The sequence below is a fragment of the Oncorhynchus masou genome, chromosome 11, assembly GCF_036934945.1.
Source record: "Oncorhynchus masou masou isolate Uvic2021 chromosome 11, UVic_Omas_1.1, whole genome shotgun sequence".
Taxonomy (NCBI): Eukaryota; Metazoa; Chordata; class Actinopteri; order Salmoniformes; family Salmonidae; genus Oncorhynchus; species Oncorhynchus masou.
In genome coordinates this window covers 4,589,096-4,605,312 of record NC_088222.1, presented here as the reverse complement: position 1 = coordinate 4,605,312, position 16,217 = coordinate 4,589,096, and the positions used below count along the sequence as shown (strand labels likewise).

The 16,217-nt window shown below is 51.8% G+C and overlaps 1 protein-coding gene across 1 annotated transcript in view; it reads left to right on the top strand.

Annotated features, from left to right (window-relative positions):
• The window catches only part of ift74 (intraflagellar transport 74), a 147,881-nt gene that overhangs the window by 24,257 nt on the left and 107,407 nt on the right, over nucleotides 1–16,217 (top strand). The window contains exon 9 of the mRNA XM_064977239.1: nucleotides 15,773–15,911. Coding sequence (XP_064833311.1) covers nucleotides 15,773–15,911 — 139 coding nt within the window. The remainder of the gene's footprint in view (nucleotides 1–15,772; nucleotides 15,912–16,217) is intronic.

The following is a 16,217-nucleotide window of genomic DNA, read 5'->3' as shown; positions in this document are numbered from 1 at the left end:
ACACCAGGTGGTCTCCAACCTACACCAGGTGGTCTCCAACCTACACCAGGTGGTCTCCAACCTACACCAGGTGGTCTCCAACCTACACCAGGGTGTCTCTAACCTACACCAGGTGTCTCCAACCTACACCAGGTGGTCTCCAACCTACACCAGGGGTCTCCAACCTACACCAGGTGGTCTCCAACCTACACCAGGGTGTCTCTAACCTACACCAGGGTGTCTCAACCCACACCAGGGTGTCTCTAACCTACACTAGGGGTCTCCAACCTACACCAGGTGTCTCCAACCTACACCAGGTGGTCTCCAACCTACACCAGGGTGTCTCTAACCTACACCAGGGTGTCTCCAACCCACACCAGGGTGTCTCTAACCTACACTAGGGGTCTCCAACCTACACCAGGGGTCTCCAACCTACACCAGGGTGTCTCTAACCTACACTAGGGGTCTCCAACCTACACTAGGGGTCTCCAACCTACACCAGGGTGTCTCTAACCTACACTAGGGGTCTCCAACCTTTTCTAACATGAGAGCTACTTAAAAAAAAAAATGTAACATGTTGTGAGCAACTCATTTTCTAGCTTTCAAATAGGAACATTCTCCTCTTCTCTTCTCCCCTGCAACTCTTCCCCTGGTCCTTAGTGACCTCCACTTTGTTTGACCTGTTGGAGACCCCTGACCTCCAGTATGTTTGACCTGTTGGAGACCCCTGACCTCCACTATGTTTGACCTGTTGGAGACCCCTGACCTCTACTATGTTTGACCTGTTGGAGACCCCTGACCTCCACTATCTTTGACCTGTTGGAGACCCCTGACCTCTACTATGTTTGACCTGTTGGAGACCCCTGACCTTCAGTATGTTTGACCTGTTGGAGACCCCTGACCTCCACTATGTTTGACCTGTTGGAGACCCCTGACCTCCAGTATGTTTGACCTGTTGGAGACCCCTGACCTCCAGTATGTTTGACCTGTTGGAGACCCCTGACCTCCACTATGTTTGACCTGTTGGAGACCCCTGACCTCCACTATGTTTGACCTGTTGGAGACCCCTGACCTCCAGTATGTTTGACCTGTTGGAGACCCCTGACCTCCAGTATGTTTGACCTGTTGGAGACCCCTGACCTCCACTATGTTTGACCTGTTGGAGACCCCTGACCTCCACTATGTTTGACCTGTTGGAGACCCCTGACCTCCACTATGTTTGACCTGTTGGAGACCCCTGACCTCTACTATCTTTGACCTGTTGGAGACCCCTGACCTCCACTATGTTTGACCTGTTGGAGACCCCTGACCTCCACTATGTTTAACCTGTTGGAGACCCCTGACCTCCAGTATGTTTGACCTGTTGGAGACCCCTGACCTCCAGTATGTTTGACCTGTTGGAGACCCCTGACCTCCACTATGTTTGACCTGTTGGAGACCCCTGACCTCTACTATCTTTGACCTGTTGGAGACCCCTGACCTCCACTATCTTTGACCTGTTGGAGACCCCTGACCTCTACTATGTTTGACCTGTTGGAGACCCCTGACCTTCAGTATGTTTGACCTGTTGGAGACCCCTGACCTCCACTATGTTTGACCTGTTGGAGACCCCTGACCTCCAGTATGTTTGACCTGTTGGAGACCCTGACCTCCAGTATGTTTGACCTGTTGGAGACCCCTGACCTCCACTATGTTTGACCTGTTGGAGACCCCTGACCTCCACTATGTTTGACCTGTTGGAGACCCCTGACCTCCAGTATGTTTGACCTGTTGAGACCCCTGACCTCCAGTATGTTTGACCTGTTGGAGACCCCTGACCTCCACTATGTTTGACCTGTTGGAGACCCCTGACCTCCACTATGTTTGACCTGTTGGAGACCCCTGACCTCCACTATGTTTGACCTGTTGGAGACCCCTGACCTCTACTATCTTTGACCTGTTGGAGACCCCTGACCTCCACTATGTTTGACCTGTTGGAGACCCCTGACCTCCACTATGTTTAACCTGTTGGAGACCCCTGACCTCCAGTATGTTTGACCTGTTGGAGACCCTGACCTCCACTATGTTAGACCTGTTGGAGACCCCTGACCTCTACTATCTTTGACCTGTTGGAGACCCCTGACCTCTACTATGTTTGACCTGTTGGAGACCCTGACCTTCAGTATGTTTGACCTGTTGGAGACCCCTGACCTCCACTATGTTTGACCTGTTGGAGACCCCTGACCTCCAGTATGTTTGACCTGTTGGAGACCCCTGACCTCCAGTATGTTTGACCTGTTGGAGACCCTGACCTCCAGTATGTTTGACCTGTTGGAGACCCCTGACCTCCACTATGTTTGACCTGTTGGAGACCCTGACCTCCAGTATGTTTGACCTGTTGGAGACCCCTGACCTCCAGTTTGTTTGACCTGTTGGAGACCCCTGACCTCCAGTATGTTTGACCTGTTGGAGACCCCTGACCTCCAGTATGTTTGACCTGTTGGAGACCCCTGACCTCCAGTATGTTTGACCTGTTGGAGACCCCTGACCTCCACTATGTTTGACCTGTTGGAGACCCCTGACCTCCAGTATGTTTGACCTGTTGGAGACCCCTGACCTCAGTTTGTTTGACCTGTTGGAGACCCCTGACCTCAGTTTGTTTGACCTGTTGGAGACCCCTGACCTCCAGTATGTTTGACCTGTTGGAGACCCCTGACCTCCAGTATGTTTGACCTGTTGGAGACCCCTGACCTCCACTATGTTTGACCTGTTGGAGACCCCTGACCTCCACTATGTTTGACCTGTTGGAGACCCCTGACCTCTACTATCTTTGACCTGTTGGAGACCCCTGACCTTCAGTATGTTTGACTTGTTGGAGACCCCTGACCTCCAGTATGTTTGACCTGTTGGAGACCCCTGACCTCCACTATGTTTGACCTGTTGGAGACCCCTGACCTCCACTATGTTTGACCTGTTGGAGACCCCTGACCTCCACTATGTTTGACCTGTTGGAGACCCCTGACCTCTACTATCTTTGACCTGTTGGAGACCCCTGACCTCCACTATGTTTGACCTGTTGGAGACCCCTGACCTCCACTATGTTTAACCTGTTGGAGACCCCTGACCTCCAGTATGTTTGACCTGTTGGAGACCCCTGACCTCCAGTATGTTTGACCTGTTGGAGACCCCTGACCTCCACTATGTTTGACCTGTTGGAGACCCCTGACCTCTACTATCTTTGACCTGTTGGAGACCCCTGACCTCCACTATCTTTGACCTGTTGGAGACCCTGACCTCTACTATGTTTGACCTGTTGGAGACCCCTGACCTCCACTATGTTAGACCTGTTGGAGACCCCTGACCTCTACTATCTTTGACCTGTTGGAGACCCCTGACCTCTACTATGTTTGACCTGTTGGAGACCCCTGACCTTCAGTATGTTTGACCTGTTGGAGACCCCTGACCTCCACTATGTTTGACCTGTTGGAGACCCCTGACCTCCAGTATGTTTGACCTGTTGGAGACCCCTGACCTCCAGTATGTTTGACCTGTTGGAGACCCCTGACCTCCAGTATGTTTGACCTGTTGGAGACCCCTGACCTCCACTATGTTTGACCTGTTGGAGACCCCTGACCTCCAGTATGTTTGACCTGTTGGAGACCCCTGACCTCCAGTTTGTTTGACCTGTTGGAGACCCCTGACCTCCAGTATGTTTGACCTGTTGGAGACCCTGACCTCCAGTATGTTTGACCTGTTGGAGACCCCTGACCTCCAGTATGTTTGACCTGTTGGAGACCCCTGACCTCCACTATGTTTGACCTGTTGGAGACCCCTGACCTCCAGTATGTTTGACCTGTTGGAGACCCCTGACCTCCAGTTTGTTTGACCTGTTGGAGACCCCTGACCTCCAGTTTGTTTGACCTGTTGGAGACCCCTGACCTCCAGTATGTTTGACCTGTTGGAGACCCCTGACCTCCAGTATGTTTGACCTGTTGGAGACCCCTGACCTCCACTATGTTTGACCTGTTGGAGACCCCTGACCTCCACTATGTTTGACCTGTTGGAGACCCCTGACCTCTACTATCTTTGACCTGTTGGAGACCCCTGACCTTCAGTATGTTTGACTTGTTGGAGACCCCTGACCTCCACTATGTTTGACCTGTTGGAGACCCCTGACCTCCAGTATGTTTGACCTGTTGGAGACCCCTGACCTCCACTATGTTTGACCTGTTGGAGACCCTGACCTCCAGTATGTTTGACCTGTTGGAGACCCCTGACCTCCACTATGTTTAACCTGTTGGAGACCCCTGACCTCCACTATGTTTGACCTGTTGGAGACCCCTGACCTCCAGTATGTTTGACCTGTTGGAGACCCCTGACCTCCAGTATGTTTGACCTGTTGGAGACCCCTGACCTCCAGTATGTTTGACCTGTTGGAGACCCCTGACCTCCAGTATGTTTGACCTGTTGGAGACCCCTGACCTCCAGTATGTTTGACCTGTTGGGACCCCTGACCTCTACTATCTTTGACCTGTTGGAGACCCCTGACCTCCACTATGTTTGACCTGTTGGAGACCCCTGACCTCCACTATGTTTGACCTGTTGGAGACCCCTGACCTCCACTATGTTTGACCTGTTGGAGACCCCTGACCTCCACTATGTTTGACCTGTTGGAGACCCCTGACCTCCACTATGTTTGACCTGTTGGAGACCCCTGACCTCCACTATGTTTGACCTGTTGGAGACCCTGACCTCCACTATGTTTGATCTGTTGGAGACCCCTGACCTCCACTATGTTTGACCTGTTGGAGACCCCTGACCTCCACTATGTTTGACCTGTTGGAGACCCCTGACCTCCACTATGTTTGACCTGTTGGAGACCCTGACCTCCACTATGTTTGACCTGTTGGAGACCCCTGACCTCCAGTATGTTTGACCTGTTGGAGACCCCTGACCTCCAGTTTGTTTGACCTGTTGGAGACCCCTGACCTCCAGTATGTTTGACCTGTTGGAGACCCCTGACCTCCACTATGTTTGACCTGTTGGAGACCCCTGACCTCTACTATCTTTGACCTGTTGGAGACCCCTGACCTTCAGTATGTTTGACTTGTTGGAGACCCTGACCTCCACTATGTTTGACCTGTTGGAGACCCCTGACCTCCAGTATGTTTGACCTGTTGGAGACCCCTGACCTCCACTATGTTTGACCTGTTGGAGACCCCTGACCTCCACTATGTTTGACCTGTTGGAGACCCCTGACCTCTACTATCTTTGACCTGTTGGAGACCCCTGACCTTCAGTATGTTTGACTTGTTGGAGACCCCTGACCTCCACTATGTTTGACCTGTTGGAGACCCCTGACCTCCAGTATGTTTGACCTGTTGGAGACCCCTGACCTCCACTATGTTTGACCTGTTGGAGACCCCTGACCTCCAGTATGTTTGACCTGTTGGAGACCCCTGACCTCCACTATGTTTAACCTGTTGGAGACCCCTGACCTCCACTATGTTTGACCTGTTGGAGACCCCTGACCTCCAGTATGTTTGACCTGTTGGAGACCCCTGACCTCCAGTATGTTTGACCTGTTGGAGACCCCTGACCTCCAGTATGTTTGACCTGTTGGAGACCCCTGACCTCCACTATGTTTGACCTGTTGGAGACCCCTGACCTCCAGTATGTTTGACCTGTTGGAGACCCCTGACCTCTACTATCTTTGACCTGTTGGAGACCCCTGACCTCCACTATGTTTGACCTGTTGGAGACCCCTGACCTCCACTATGTTTGACCTGTTGGAGACCCCTGACCTCCACTATGTTTGACCTGTTGGAGACCCCTGACCTCCACTATGTTTGACCTGTTGGAGACCCCTGACCTCCACTATGTTTGACCTGTTGGAGACCCCTGACCTCCACTATGTTTGACCTGTTGGAGACCTCTGACCTCCACTATGTTTGACCTGTTGGAGACCCCTGACCTCCACTATGTTTGACCTGTTGGAGACCCTGACCTCCACTATGTTTGACCTGTTGGAGACCCCTGACCTCCAGTATGTTTGACCTGTTGGAGACCCCTGACCTCCACTATGTTTGACCTGTTGGAGACCCCTGACCTCCACTATGTTTGACCTGTTGGAGACCCCTGACCTCCAGTATGTTTGACCTGTTGGAGACCCCTGACCTCCAGTATGTTTGACCTGTTGGAGACCCCTGACCTCCAGTATGTTTGACCTGTTGGAGACCCCTGACCTCCAGTATGTTTGACCTGTTGGAGACCCCTGACCTCCACTATGTTTGACCTGTTGGAGACCCTGACCTCCAGTATGTTTAACCTGTTGGAGACCCTGACCTCCACTATGTTTGACCTGTTGGAGACCCCTGACCTCTACTATCTTTGACCTGTTGGAGACCCCCTGACCTTCAGTATGTTTGACCTGTTGGAGACCCCTGACCTCCACTATGTTTGACCTGTTGGAGACCCCTGACCTCCAGTATGTTTGACCTGTTGGAGACCCCTGACCTCCAGTATGTTTGACCTGTTGGAGACCCCTGACCTCCAGTATGTTTGACCTGTTGGAGACCCCTGACCTCTACTATCTTTGACCTGTTGGAGACCCCTGACCTCCACTATGTTTGACCTGTTGGAGACCCCTGACCTCCACTATGTTTGACCTGTTGGAGACCCCTGACCTCCACTATGTTTGACCTGTTGGAGACCCCTGACCTCCACTATGTTTGACCTGTTGGAGACCCCTGACCTCCACTATGTTTGACCTGTTGGAGACCCCTGACCTCCACTATGTTTGACCTGTTGGAGACCCCTGACCTCCACTATGTTTGATCTGTTGGAGACCCCTGACCTCCACTATGTTTGACCTGTTGGAGACCCCTGACCTCCACTATGTTTGACCTGTTGGAGACCCCTGACCTCCACTATGTTTGACCTGTTGGAGACCCCTGACCTCCACTATGTTTGACCTGTTGGAGACCCCTGACCTCCAGTATGTTTGACCTGTTGGAGACCCCTGACCTCCAGTTTGTTTGACCTGTTGGAGACCCCTGACCTCCAGTATGTTTGACCTGTTGGAGACCCTGACCTCCACTATGTTTGACCTGTTGGAGACCCCTGACCTCTACTATCTTTGACCTGTTGGAGACCCCTGACCTTCAGTATGTTTGACTTGTTGGAGACCCCTGACCTCCACTATGTTTGACCTGTTGGAGACCCCTGACCTCCAGTATGTTTGACCTGTTGGAGACCCCTGACCTCCACTATGTTTGACCTGTTGGAGACCCCTGACCTCCAGTATGTTTGACCTGTTGGAGACCCCTGACCTCCACTATGTTTGACCTGTTGGAGACCCCTGACCTCCACTATGTTTGACCTGTTGGAGACCCCTGACCTCTACTATCTTTGACCTGTTGGAGACCCCTGACCTTCAGTATGTTTGACTTGTTGGAGACCCCTGACCTCCACTATGTTTGACCTGTTGGAGACCCCTGACCTCCAGTATGTTTGACCTGTTGGAGACCCCTGACCTCCACTATGTTTGACCTGTTGGAGACCCCTGACCTCCAGTATGTTTGACCTGTTGGAGACCCCTGACCTCCACTATGTTTAACCTGTTGGAGACCCCTGACCTCCACTATGTTTGACCTGTTGGAGACCCCTGACCTCCAGTATGTTTGACCTGTTGGAGACCCCTGACCTCCAGTATGTTTGACCTGTTGGAGACCCCTGACCTCCAGTATGTTTGACCTGTTGGAGACCCCTGACCTCCACTATGTTTGACCTGTTGGAGACCCCTGACCTCCAGTATGTTTGACCTGTTGGAGACCCCTGACCTCTACTATCTTTGACCTGTTGGAGACCCCTGACCTCCACTATGTTTGACCTGTTGGAGACCCCTGACCTCCACTATGTTTGACCTGTTGGAGACCCCTGACCTCCACTATGTTTGACCTGTTGGAGACCCCTGACCTCCACTATGTTTGACCTGTTGGAGACCCCTGACCTCCACTATGTTTGACCTGTTGGAGACCCCTGACCTCCACTATGTTTGACCTGTTGGAGACCTCTGACCTCCACTATGTTTGACCTGTTGGAGACCCCTGACCTCCACTATGTTTGACCTGTTGGAGACCCCTGACCTCCACTATGTTTGACCTGTTGGAGACCCCTGACCTCCAGTATGTTTGACCTGTTGGAGACCCCTGACCTCCACTATGTTTGACCTGTTGGAGACCCCTGACCTCCACTATGTTTGACCTGTTGGAGACCCCTGACCTCCAGTATGTTTGACCTGTTGGAGACCCCTGACCTCCAGTATGTTTGACCTGTTGGAGACCCCTGACCTCCAGTATGTTTGACCTGTTGGAGACCCCTGACCTCCAGTATGTTTGACCTGTTGGAGACCCCTGACCTCCACTATGTTTGACCTGTTGGAGACCCCTGACCTCCAGTATGTTTAACCTGTTGGAGACCCTGACCTCCACTATGTTTGACCTGTTGGAGACCCCTGACCTCTACTATCTTTGACCTGTTGGAGACCCCTGACCTTCAGTATGTTTGACCTGTTGGAGACCCCTGACCTCCACTATGTTTGACCTGTTGGAGACCCCTGACCTCCAGTATGTTTGACCTGTTGGAGACCCCTGACCTCCACTATGTTTGACCTGTTTGAGACCCCCTGACCTCCACTATGTTTGACCTGTTGGAGACCCCTGACCTCCACTATGTTTGACCTGTTGGAGACCTCTGACCTCCACTATGTTTAACCTGTTGGAGACCCCTGACCTCCACTATGTTTGACCTGTTGGAGACCCCTGACCTCCACTATGTTTGACCTGTTGGAGACCCCTGACCTCCAGTATGTTTGACCTGTTGGAGACCCCTGACCTCCAGTATGTTTGACCTGTTGGAGACCCCTGACCTCCACTATGTTTGACCTGTTGGAGACCCCTGACCTTCAGTATGTTTGACCTGTTGGAGACCCCTCACCTCCACTATGTTTGACCTGTTGGAGACCCCTGACCTCCAGCATGTTTAACCTGTTGGAGACCCCTGACCTCCACTATGTTTGACCTGTTGGAGACCCCTGACCTCTACTATCTTTGACCTGTTGGAGACCCCTGACCTCTACTATGTTTGACCTGTTGGAGACCCCTGACCTTCAGTATGTTTGACCTGTTGGAGACCCCTGACCTCCACTATGTTTGACCTGTTGGAGACCCCTGACCTCCAGTATGTTTGACCTGTTGGAGACCCCTGACCTCCACTATGTTTGACCTGTTGGAGACCCCTGACCTCCACTATGTTTGACCTGTTGGAGACCCCTGACCTCCAGTATGTTTGACCTGTTGGAGACCCCTGACCTCCACTATGTTTGACCTGTTGGAGACCCCTGACCTCCACTATGTTTGACCTGTTGGAGACCCCTGACCTCCACTATGTTTGACCTGTTGGAGACCCCTGACCTCCACTATGTTTGACCTGTTGGAGACCCCTGACCTCCACTATGTTTGACCTGTTGGAGACCCCTGACCTCCACTATGTTTGACCTGTTGGAGACCCCTGACCTCCACTATGTTTGACCTGTTGGAGACCCCTGACCTCCACTATGTTTGACCTGTTGGAGACCCCTGACCTCCACTATGTTTGACCTGTTGGAGACCCCTGACCTCCAGTATGTTTGACCTGTTGGAGACCCCTGACCTCCACTATGTTTAACCTGTTGGAGACCCCTGACTTCCACTATGTTTGACCTGTTGGAGACCCCTGACCTCCACTATGTTTGACCTGTTGGAGACCCCTGACCTCCAGTATGTTTGACCTGTTGGAGACCCCTGACCTCCACTATGTTTGACCTGTTGGAGACCCCTGACCTCCACTATGTTTGACCTGTTGGAGACCCCTGACCTCCACTATGTTTGACCTGTTGGAGACCCCTGACCTCCACTATGTTTGACCTGTTGGAGACCCCTGACCTCCACTATGTTTGACCTGTTGGAGACCCCTGACCTCCACTATGTTTGACCTGTTGGAGACCCCTGACCTCCACTATGTTTGACCTGTTGGAGACCCCTGACCTCCACTATGTTTAACCTGTTGGAGACCCCTGACCTCTACTATGTTTGACCTGTTGGAGACCCCTGACCTCCACTATGTTTGACCTGTTGGAGACCCCTGACCTCCACTATCTTTGACCTGTTGGAGACCCCTGACCTTCAGTATGTTTGACTTGTTGGAGACCCCTGACCCCTGACCTCCACTATGTTTGACCTGTTGGAGACCCCTGACCTCCACTATGTTTGACCTGTTTGACCTGTTGGAGACCCCTGACCTCCACTATGTTTGACCTGTTGGAGACCCCTGACCTCCAGTATGTTTGACCTGTTGGAGACCTCCACTGACCTCCACTATGTTTGACCTGTTGGAGACCCCTGACCTCCAGTATGTTTGACCTGTTGGAGACCCCTGACCTCCACTATGTTTAACCTCCCCTGACCTCATATGTTTGACCTGTTGGAGACCCCTGACCTCCAGTATGTTTGACCTGTTGGAGACCCCTGACCTCCAGTATGTTTGACCTGTTGGAGACCCCTGACCTCCAGTATGTTTGACCTGTTGGAGACCCCTGACCTCCACTATGTTTGACCTGTTGGAGACCCCTGACCTCCACTATGTTTGACCTGTTGGAGACCCCTGACCTCCACTATGTTTGACCTGTTGGAGACCCCTGACCTCCACTATGTTTGACCTGTTGGAGACCCCTGACCTCCACTATGTTTGACCTGTTGGAGACCCCTGACCTCCACTATGTTTGACCTGTTGGAGACCCCTGACCTCCACTATGTTTGACCTGTTGGAGACCCCTGACCCCACTATGTTTGACCTGTTGGAGACCCCTCCTCCACTATGTTTGACCTGTTGGAGACCCCTGACCTCCACTATGTTTGACCTGTTGGAGACCCCTGACCTCCACTATGTTTGACCTGTTGGAGACCCCTGACCTCCAGTATGTTTGACCTGTTGGAGACCCCTGACCTCCACTATGTTTGACCTGTTGGAGACCCCTGACCTCCATATGTTTGACCTGTTGGAGACCCCTGACCTCCAGTATGTTTGACCTGTTGGAGACCCCTGACCTCCAGTATGTTTGACCTGTTGGAGACCCCTGACCTCCACTATGTTTGACCTGTTGGAGACCCCTGACCTCCAGTATGTTTGACCTGTTGGAGACCCTGACCTCCACTATGTTTGACCTGTTGGAGACCCCTGACCTCCACTTTAATGTTTGACCTGTATGTTTGACCTGTTGGACCCCTGACCTCTACTATGTTTGACCTGTTGGAGACCCCTGACCTCCAGTATGTTTGACCTGTTGGAGACCCCTGACCTCCACTATGTTTGACCTGTTGGAGACCCCTGACCTCCACTATGTTTGACCTGTTGGACCTCCACTATGTTTGACCTGTTGGAGACCCCTGACCTCCACTATGTTTGACCTGTTGGAGACCTCTGACCTCCACTATGTTTAACCTGTTGGAGACCCCTGACCTCCACTATGTTTGACCTGTTGGAGACCCCTGACCTCCACTATGTTTGACCTGTTGGAGACCCCTGACCTCCAGTATGTTTGACCTGTTGGAGACCCCTCACCTCCACTATGTTTGACCTGTTGGAGACCCCTGACCTCCAGCATGTTTAACCTGTTGGAGACCCCTGACCTCCACTATGTTTGACCTGTTGGAGACCCCTGACCTCTACTATCTTTGACCTGTTGGAGACCCCTGACCTCTACTATGTTTGACCTGTTGGAGACCCCTGACCTTCAGTATGTTTGACCTGTTGGAGACCCCCACCTCCACTATGACCTGTTGGAGACCCCTGACCTCCAGTATGTTTGACCTGTTGGAGACCCCTGACCTCCAGTATGTTTGACCTGTTGGAGACCCCTGACCTCCACTATGTTTGACCTGTTGGACCCCTGACCTCCACTATGTTTGACCTGTTGGAGACCCCTGACCTCCACTATGTTTGACCTGTTGGAGACCCCTGACCTCCACTATGTTTGACCTGTTGGAGACCCCTGACCTCCACTATGTTTGACCTGTTGGAGACCCCTGACCTCCACTATGTTTGACCTGTTGGAGACCCCTGACCTCCACTATGTTTGACCTGTTGGAGACCCCTGACCTCCACTATGTTTGACCTGTTGGAGACCCCTGACCTCCACTATGTTTGACCTGTTGGAGACCCCTGACCTCCACTATGTTTGACCTGTTGGAGACCCCTGACCTCCACTATGTTTGACCTGTTGGAGACCCCTGACCTCCACTATGTTTGACCTGTTGGAGACCCCTGACCTCCACTATGTTTGACCTGTTGGAGACCCCTGACCTCCACTATGTTTGACCTGTTGGAGACCCCTGACCCACTATGTTTGACCTGTTGGAGACCCCTGACCTCCACTATGTTTGACCTGTTGGAGACCCTGACCTCCAGTATGTTTGACCTGTTGGAGACCCCTGACCTCCACTATGTTTGACCTGTTGGAGACCCCTGACCTCCACTATGTTTGACCTGTTGGAGACCCCTGACCTCCACTATGTTTGACCTGTTGGAGACCCCTGACCTCCACTATGTTTGACCTGTTGGAGACCCCTGACCTCCACTATGTTTGACCTGTTGGAGACCCCTGACCTCCACTATGTTTGACCTGTTGGAGACCCCTGACCTCCACTATGTTTGACCTGTTGGAGACCCCTGACCTCCACTATGTTTGACCTGTTGGAGACCCCTGACCTCTACTATGTTTGACCTGTTGGAGACCCCTGACCTCCACTATGTTTGACCTGTTGGAGACCCCTGACCTCCACTATGTTTGACCTGTTGGAGACCCCTGACCTCTACTATGTTTGACCTGTTGGAGACCCCTGACCTCGACTATGTTTGACCTGTTGGAGACCCCTGACCTCCACTATGTTTGACCTGTTGGAGACCCCTGACCTCCACTATGTTTGACCTGTTGGAGACCCCTGTCCTCCACTATGTTTGACCTGTTGGAGACCCCTGTCCTCCACTATGTTTGACCTGTTGGAGACCCCTGACCTCCACTATGTTTGACCTGTTGGAGACCCCTGACCTCCACTATGTTTGACCTGTTGGAGACCCCTGACCTCCACTATGTTTGACCTGTTGGAGACCCCTGTCCTCCACTATGTTTGACCTGTTGGAGACCCCTGTCCTCCACTATGTTTGACCTGTTGGAGACCCCTGACCTCCACTATGTTTGACCTGTTGGAGACCCCTGACCTCCAGTATGTTTGACCTGTTGGAGACCCCTGACCTCCACGATGTTTGACCTGTTGGAGACCTCTGACCTCCACTATGTTTGACCTGTTGGAGACCCCTGACCTCCACTATGTTTGACCTGTTGGAGACCCCTGACCTCCACTATGTTTGACCTGTTGGAGACCCCTGACCTCCAGTATGTTTGACCTGTTGGAGACCCCTGACCTCCACTATGTTTGACCTGTTGGAGACCCCCTGACCTCCACTATGTTTGACCTGTTGGAGACCCCTGACCTCCACTATGTTTGACCTGTTGGAGACCCCTGACCTCCACTATGTTTGACCTGTTGGAGACCCCTGACCTCCACTATGTTTGACCTGTTGGAGACCCCTGACCTCCACTATGTTTAACCTGTTGGAGACCCCTGACCTCTACTATGTTTGACCTGTTGGAGACCCCTGACCTCCACTATGTTTGACCTGTTGGAGACCCCTGACCTCCACTATGTTTGACCTGTTGGAGACCCCTGACCTCTACTATGTTTGACCTGTTGGAGACCCCTGACCTCCACTATGTTTGACCTGTTGGAGACCCCTGACCTCCACTATGTTTGACCTGTTGGAGACCCCTGACCTCCACTATGTTTGACCTGTTGGAGACCCCTGTCCTCCACTATGTTTGACCTGTTGGAGACCCCTGTCCTCCACTATGTTTGACCTGTTGGAGACCCCTGACCTCCACTATGTTTGACCTGTTGGAGACCCCTGACCTCCACTATGTTTGAACTGTTGGAGACCCCTGACCTCCACTATGTTTGACCTGTTGGAGACCCCTGTCCTCCACTATGTTTGACCTGTTGGAGACCCCTGTCCTCCACTATGTTTGACCTGTTGGAGACCCCTGACCTCCACTATGTTTGACCTGTTGGAGACCCCTGACCTCCACTATGTTTGACCTGTTGGAGACCCCTGACTATGTTTGACCTGTTGGAGACCCCTGACCTCCACTATGTTTGACCTGTTGGAGACCCCTGTCCTCCACTATGTTTGACCTGTTGGAGACCCCTGTCCTCCACTATGTTTGACCTGTTGGAGACCCCTGACCTCCACTATGTTTGACCTGTTGGAGACCCCTGACCTCCACTATGTTTGACCTGTTGGAGACCCCTGACCTCCACTATGTTTGACCTGTTGGAGACCCCTGACCTCCACTATGTTTGACCTGTTGGAGACCCCTGACCTCCACTATGTTTGACCTGTTGGAGACCCCTGACCTCCACTATGTTTGACCTGTTGGAGACCCCTGACCTCCACTATGTTTGACCTGTTGGAGACCCCTGACCTCCACTATGTTTGACCTGTTGGAGACCCCTGTCCTCCACTATGTTTGACCTGTTGGAGACCCCTGTCCTCCACTATGTTTGACCTGTTGGAGACCCCTGACCTCCACTATGTTTGACCTGTTGGAGACCCCTGACCTCCACGATGTTTGACCTGTTGGAGACCCCTGACCTCCACGATGTTTGACCTGTTGGAGACCTCCACTATGTTTGACCTCCACCTCCACTATGTTTGACCTGTTGGAGACCCCTGACCTCCACTATGTTTGACCTGTTGGAGACCCCTGACCTCCACTATGTTTGACCTGTTGGAGACCCCTGACCTCCACTATGTTTGACCTGTTGGAGACCCCTGACCTCCACTATGTTTGACCTGTTGGAGACCCCTGACCTCCACTATGTTTGACCTGTTGGAGACCCCTGACCTCCACTATGTTTGACCTGTTGGAGACCTCCACTATGTTTGACCTGTTGAGACCCCTCCTCCACTATGTTTGACCTGTTGGAGACCCCTGACCTCCACTATGTTTGACCTGTTGGAGACCTCTGACCTCCACTATGTTTAACCTGTTGGAGACCCCTGACCTCTACTATGTTTGACCTGTTGGAGACCCCTGACCTCCACTATGTTTGACCTGTTGGAGACCCCTGACCTCCACTATGTTTGACCTGTTGGAGACCCCTGACCTCTACTATGTTTGACCTGTTGGAGACCCCTGACCTCCACTATGTTTGACCTGTTGGAGACCCCTGACCTCCACTATGTTTGACCTGTTGGAGACCCCTGACCTCCACTATGTTTGACCTGTTGGAGACCCCTGACCTCCACTATGTTTGACCTGTTGGAGACCTGGGTTACAGATGGGAGAACTGGGGCGGCAGGGTAGCCTAGTGTTTAGAGCGTTAGACTAGTAACCGGAAGGTTCCGAGTTCAAACCCCTGAGCTGACAAGGTACAAATCTGTCGTTCTGCCCCTGAACAGGCAGTTAACCCACTGTTCCGAGGCCGTCATTGAAAATAAGAATTAGTTCTTAACTGATTTGCCTGGTTAAATAAAGGTATGGGCGTTTCTATAGGAAGGAAGACGTTATCCTACCTCTGGTTTCTATAGGAAGGAGGGGATGATCCTACCTCTGGTTTCTATAGGAAGGAAGACGTTATCCTACCTCTGGTTTCTATAGGAAGGAGGAGATGATCCGTGCGGTGGAGGAGGAGATGGAGAGGGAGAAGCAGGCCGCTGATGACATCATCAAAAAGATGTCTCCAGAGAAACAGGACCAGTACGCTGCCATGAAGGCCAGCAACGACGAGCTGCTACAGGTACGAGCTGATTCAGGATCAGTTTGATGTTTTACATCTTAATGAATGAGATGCATTTTGGAAACTATTCACACCCCTTGACTTGTTCCACATTTTGTTGTGTTACAGCCTGAATTCAACATTTTATTCACTAGATTTTTCCCTTACCCATATATACACAATACCCCATAATGACAAAGTGAAAATATGTTTTTTACTTTTTTTTTTTTTAACATTTCTGCAAATTTATTGAAAATAAAATACAGAAATATCTCATTCACCTAAGCATTCACACCCCTGAGTCAATACGTGTTAGAATCGCCTTAG